Here is a 6,406-nt window from a genome sequence, read left to right as displayed (position 1 = left end):
CCCGTTCAACCCACAATTGGTGGGATTCGCCTTTTGTTTCTGCTGCTGGTTGAAATCTGTAGGCTGCTCGCACAGCGTGCTGAATGATTTAAGCCTATTTTGCTCGCTCAAAACTATTTTTAGTCGCAAATGCGAGTGCAGTGAGGGACGGATCGCCGACATTTTACTCCGCGCGTCATGCCACGCTGTTTGATTGCGTTATCAAAACACGCCGCTGTTATTCAGCCTTGCTTTTAACTTATTCCACCGAATACCGAATGTGTATTTTTTTGCAATATTCGGCCGAATATATTCGGTTACCAAATATTCGGTGCATCCCTACCTAAAAGCCCATCTCTCCAACTGCCCATTATCCCAAAAACAAACACCCAGTGCTTCAAAGTCTGGTTTCTCTGAACATACACACTCTCAAATGTTCGCATTGTACATTTCTGTAAACCACAGACACATTCTCATTGTCAACAGTGCTGTGATGAATGTGTGGTTAGTTTTCAGCACAAAAACCACTTGGTTATGATGAAGAAAAAATCATGTTTCGGCTCTAAATACAGATCAGTAGCTTAAACATTTTGAGGAAACAAAAACTACCTGCAGAGAGTGTGTATATTTGGAGAAACAGGACTTTGGAGCAATTGGTGTTTGCTTTTGGGATAACAGCCTGTTGGGAGAACAGCTTTCAGTCCAGTTTGGACATTTTTCTTACTAATGTGGTCTTGGGATTTTGGGCCGTTGGAGTGATGCTATGGCACCTTAAGACTCAGGGGGATACTGCTGGCCTGGTTCACTCCAAAATTCAAAAATACACCTACCAACACCTCTAAAGCTTTAATGAATACATTGAATCTCAACAGTTTAATAGAGATACAATGGTGGCACGGTGGTGCAGTGGTTAGCACTGTGAGGTCAAGAGTTTGCATGTTCACCCTGTGTCTGCAAGTGTTTCTCTGGGTACTTTGGTTTCCTCCCACAGTCCAGGTTCGGTCGACTGGTGACTCTACGTTGTCTGTTGGTGTCCTAGATGATTGTCCTGCATTATGTCAGCCCTGTGATTGACTCCCAGTCAAACACAATGGCAGCTGGGATCAGCTCCAGCCCCCTGTGACCCTCTAAGCATAAGGAGATTGGATGAATGGATACAACCTGTAAATCAGTTAGCTTTAGAGGTGTTGGTAAATGTTTTTATCCCTCTTTGGACAGTCAGGCTGGATGTTTCCCTCTGCTCCAAGTCTTTATGCTAAACTCAGTGCAGAGCTGGAGTTAGGAGGTATTTAGCTTAGCTTAGCATTAAGACTGTAAGCCCAGCTCTGCACTTGAGACACAGACGAGATTGATGTTGATCTACTCACCTCACTTCGAGAGAGAAATGGAACAACATTTCTTTCAAAAATGACCCATTTCTTTTGTAGTACTGTATGTTCTTGTAAAATATCTTAGTGTCTTACTGTATTTTCTTAGGCCATCATTTATATCAGTTTGAAAAATTGCATTCACAAAGTTAATTGCTGAAATCACTACAAAGTCTATCATGTCAACAAACATGATGATCAGAGAGTAAACAAGTCAACAGTTTATCTTGATTGTCTAAAGTTCTTTATTTAATGAGCAACAGAAAGTGAACACACCTGCGATGTTGCTAATAATCTGTCATTACAGAGGGAAACTGTGTGCACACAGCTACAATAAGTAATAAGTAAAATAAGAAATAGGTCATAGCTGAAGCAGGAGGTGGATCTGTGTAGACAGTTTGGATAATACTTCTACTCATCACCTTTGCTTTAGTTCTAGTTTTTACTTGCAGGGGGTCTGACTGCTTGCCTATCTTGACCCCTCTTGACCCTGTTTTTAAATTAAAATGCATTTGCAGAAATGTTTTTTCATTTTAAGAATGTGGCTGCATTATTTGACTCATAAATAAAATTAATAATCAATCAACCTATTTGCATTTTCATTTTCTTCTTCAAGACTGCACATTTTATGCCATAATCAAAAAGAAAACAAAGAACACATTGCTATTTCGTTTTCGTTGTCTGCCCTGCAAAATATTGCCCATAATTCGAAAACGATTTGGCAATCTGAGCGGCGCAGGAGAGTGACGTCAGTAGCCGCTCTTCTTCAGCTCCGTGCTGACCATGCTACCCATCTAATACGGTAGGGGGGCGGTGTGCACATTTGATATATGGACGCTTCACAGATCATGGTGCTCCCTGAGATTGTGCAAACACTGTTAGAATTAGCTGCCCAGGTGGATTCTAATATTATATCTGAGTCTGATGCCCGTGACCGAGTTGAGCAGGTCATAGAGAGCTTGGCTGCATACTCTGCCGTCACAGATTCAGACGTTAATGAGGTTGCCTTAGCTAACCTCTCTTCAGTCCTGGAACGACTAGATGCTGTGGAGCCTCAAAGGGGACGAGGACGACGAGCCATGTGGTTGGACTTCATACATATTTTCTTAACGCTTGAAGTTTCAGTCTTTACTGAAATGTATGTCATCCATGAGAGACAGAAACAACAATGGAATGGTCAAAGTTGTCATACTGACATTTAAAAGTTGAAAAGCTGCCAGCAGCCCAGTGAAATAAAAGAGGAAGAGGCAGCAAAACATCCTTTCATTTTTAGTTATAGTTGACTTACATATGTAAAACTTGCCATAGTGTAACCATAGTGGTTGCATAACCAGTAAACCAGCCACAACTCAGCCCTGAGCAAGAGTGATGGTTGTTGGCTGACCAATTAAGGGACTGCAGTGTTTCTAGCTCCACCTTTTAGTGTCAGATCAGTGTATTAAGTACAGAGGGGTGTAGGAAAATGGTTCTACTGGTTGGTACTTGGTTTTCACATTAACATACTTTTCATCGTTGGGCTTGGGGGAAGGTATCAAACATTTTCAAGTTAAAACACTGGACAAAAAGGACCTGTATCCGGAAAGATCCAATGGTATACAAGTTTATGGATCTGTCACATATCCATACGTTAGAGCAACTTGACTTAAGCCGGCCAGTCCAAGTGAAATCACAAGTCACTGGTGTTAAAGTCCAAGTTGAGTTTCAAGTCTTTTTTTATTTTGTTGAGTTGAGTCTAAAGTAATCAAATTTGTGACACGAGTCTGACTCGAGTCCAAGTCATGTGACTCAAGTCCCCAGTTCTGTTAACTGGGTGGGTACAGCATTATTATTAGTGATAAAAAATGATGGCCAAAACTACTAAAATCAGACTTACATTGTAATAAAATAGAATTACCCTCTAACAGTGTGTTCACACCGGGCGCAAGTAAAATATTTGCCTCGCTCTACTCACGCGAGTTTGACCGCTGGAATATTTGTTTTTACTTTCACATTCACGCGAGTCATTTGCGCGAGTAATAGAGTACACAACTTGCGAATATTCGCCCAAAGAGAAGAGGAGGGTATGAAAGATGGCCCTTTGGGCTTCCGTAGGAGGGGCTACCGCCATATATAAAATGAAATTATTCTTATTATTATTCCCGCTATTTCTTACTCTCATCGACCATGACTGAGGTGACTACCATTGCTGCATTGTACCTGCTGTGGCAGTCCGAGATTCGTCGGAAACCCAAGCGCTGACGTGTCTGGGTCCACGGCATCCTCCGGAGACGCACACAGCTGGGAGAATATCATCATCTTCTCCAGGAGCTGCGCCTGGACGACGGCCGCTTCCAGCCCTATTTCAGGCTGACCACGGCCCAGTTCGATGACCTGTTGGGTAGGATCGGTGCCAGGATCTCCCGCCAGGACACCAACTACAGGCGGTCCGTCTCAGCTGCGGAGCGCCTGTCCATCTGTCTCCGATTAGTTTTTTGCGTGTGAAAATCAATAAATATTCACTGTATCCAGCAAGTCACATGTCGCCTAATAAATATTCACTGTATCCAGCAAGTCACATGTCGCCTGAATGAATGTTGTTTACTACAACGGCATGAATCCCAAATTAAGTTATTGATTAGGAACAGCGCGGGGCAGGGGCGGGTGGGACAGCAGCACGTCAGTGACGTCGGTGATGACAGGAAAATCTCAACGATGATAGGCTGCCCCGACACAGCATCAAGCGAATATTTCACTCGAGTTCAATATTTTGTACTTGCGCGAAGAGGCGAATGACGCAAATTTCACATGTGAGCTCCATTCGCATCGCGCCATTTGCGTCGCGCCATCCGCGTCATTCGCGCCGCTGGCACTATTCGCGTCTTTACATTGACTTTGTATGTAATCTTATTGCGCGAAAAATTTGCCTCGCGCCCGGTGTGAACACACTGTAAGGCTTAAAGAAAAGTATGTTTTGGAGGATGTTTGTTTGACTGACACTCACCTCCATAGCATGTTGATTGTTCCTTTCCTGCCTGAATGTGGGCTCAGTGGGACGGTCAATGAAGAACTCCAGTGTTGTGCTGCCCTCACTGTGTACTCCTGTATGCCTGCTTGCACTCATCAGCTCTCCAAAGTGCTTCCTTTCTTGTCTGTCAGAGCTACACTGCTGATGTTGGATTGGTCTGGGTCCCTGGTCGCTGATGCTGGACTGGCTGCTGCTGCTTGAGAAGCCCTCCCCATACAGGGGCACCACTGCTGCAGTGGAACTGTCCTGCACTCCTGGATGCTGACAGAGAGGGTCAACAGTGCCCAGCAGGATGCCTGAGCTGTGGTTGGCATGCAGAGGGAACAGGGCTGTGTTCTCATAGTCTTCTGATGACAGAGAAAAAAATTGAGAGAGCCTCTTCAATAGGGATGGTTTTTATATATCTCCATAGCAAATAACTATATTACAGTGGCATGCAAAAGTCTGGGCACCCCTGGTCAACATCTTGTTTACTTTGAAAAGTTAAGTAAGTAGAAGAAGATCTGATCTGCAACAGGTATGAAGTTAGAGATGAAACATACTTTTCAACATTTAAAGCAAGATTAGTGTTTTTATTTTTGTTTTGTACAATTTTAGGGTGAGAAAAGGAACTGAGCACCGTGCAAAAGTTTAGGCACCCCAAGACATTTGAGCTCTCAGACAACTTTTACCAGGGTCTCAGACCTTAATTAGCTTGTAAGGGCTATGGTTTGTTTACAATCATTGTTCGGAAAGGTCAGCAAATTTTAAAGCTTTAGAAATACTCCGACTCCTAAAACGTTGTCCCATCAATCAGCAGCCTTAGGCTCCTTTAAACAGCTGCCTAGCACTAAAATAACTGATGCCAGCAATGCAGGAGAAGACTATAAGAAGATAGCAAAGTGTTTTCAGGTAGCTGTTTCCTCAGTTCATAATGTAATTGAGATATGGATATTAACAGGAACTGTGAAGGTCAAGTTGAGGTCTGGAAGACCAAGAAAACTTTCAGAGAGAGCTGCTTGTGGGATTGTTTGAAAGACAAATCAAAACCCTCATTTGACTGCAAAAGACCTACAGGAAGATTTAGCAGACTGTGGAGTGGTGGTGCACTGTTCTACTGTGCAGTGACACCTGTACAAATATGACCTTCATCTGGAGAAAACCTTTTCTGTGTCATTACCACAAAATTCAGCGTCGGAAGTTTGCAAAGGAACATCTAAACAAACCTGATGCTTTTTGGAAACAAGTCCTGTGGACTGATGAAGTCAAAATAGAACTTTTTGAGGAGTTGAGCAGATATACAAGATATGGTTGGAGAAAAGTTCCAAACATATCACATGAAAAGAACACCTGTCCAACACGGGGTGGATCGATCATGCTTTGGGCTTGTGTTGGAGCCAGTGACATGGGGAACATTTCCCAGGTAGTAGAAAGTATAGATTCAGTTAAATTCCAGCAAATTCTGAAAGCAAACATCACACCATTTGTAAATCAGCTGAAGATGAAGAGAGGATGGCTTCTACGGCAGGACAATGATCCTAATTACACCTCCAAATCCACTTCCATCCTGTCCAATATAGGCAAAAAAGCCAAAAGAAAAACCCTAAAAAAACAACAACAAAAAACAAAACCAACCAACACAAAGCCTAAGTAGAGGTCCAGTATGTAGGACTTAGGAATATCCCTTAGCAGAAATGGAATTTTCATAACTGTATCTTTATTAGTTTATTATCGACTGAAAATCAGAATTGTTGTGTTGTATGTTTCTACAGTAGCCTAGAATGGACAAACCAAATGCTGGCTCTAGATAGGACCATAGACATATATACATAGATGCCGCATCGAGCGCTGAGCCGTACGTCAACGTCGCCGCCATATTGGATGTGGCAAGGCTGCGCTGTAAACTAATACAAATGAATGGACTTAATTTCATAAAGCGCCTTTCTACAAAGAAATTTACGTTAATGCCTCTCGTTTATTCATTCACACACGCACTAATATACTTGGGAAACAGTTAGGCACCAAAAACAATGTATTTGATCTTCTCAGATGGCTAAGATAAGAACTTTATTGATCC

General features: G+C 42.7%; 1 protein-coding gene across 2 annotated transcripts in view; it reads right to left on the bottom strand.

Annotated features, from left to right (window-relative positions):
* Nucleotides 1-6,406, bottom strand: part of ankrd6a (ankyrin repeat domain 6a) — a 35,764-nt gene that overhangs the window by 4,342 nt on the left and 25,016 nt on the right. The window contains exon 15 of one of the 2 annotated variants that reach the window (XM_050061955.1): nucleotides 4,327-4,697. In XM_050061955.1, coding sequence (XP_049917912.1) covers nucleotides 4,327-4,697 — 371 coding nt within the window. The remainder of the gene's footprint in view (nucleotides 1-4,326; nucleotides 4,698-6,406) is intronic. The other variant, XM_050061956.1, reaches the window with a different exon arrangement.

This window comes from Epinephelus moara, chromosome 14 (assembly GCF_006386435.1).
Source record: "Epinephelus moara isolate mb chromosome 14, YSFRI_EMoa_1.0, whole genome shotgun sequence".
Lineage (NCBI taxonomy): Eukaryota > Metazoa > Chordata > Actinopteri > Perciformes > Serranidae > Epinephelus > Epinephelus moara.
Note: the sequence above shows the minus strand (reverse complement) of the source record. Positions and strands in the feature narration are given on the sequence as shown.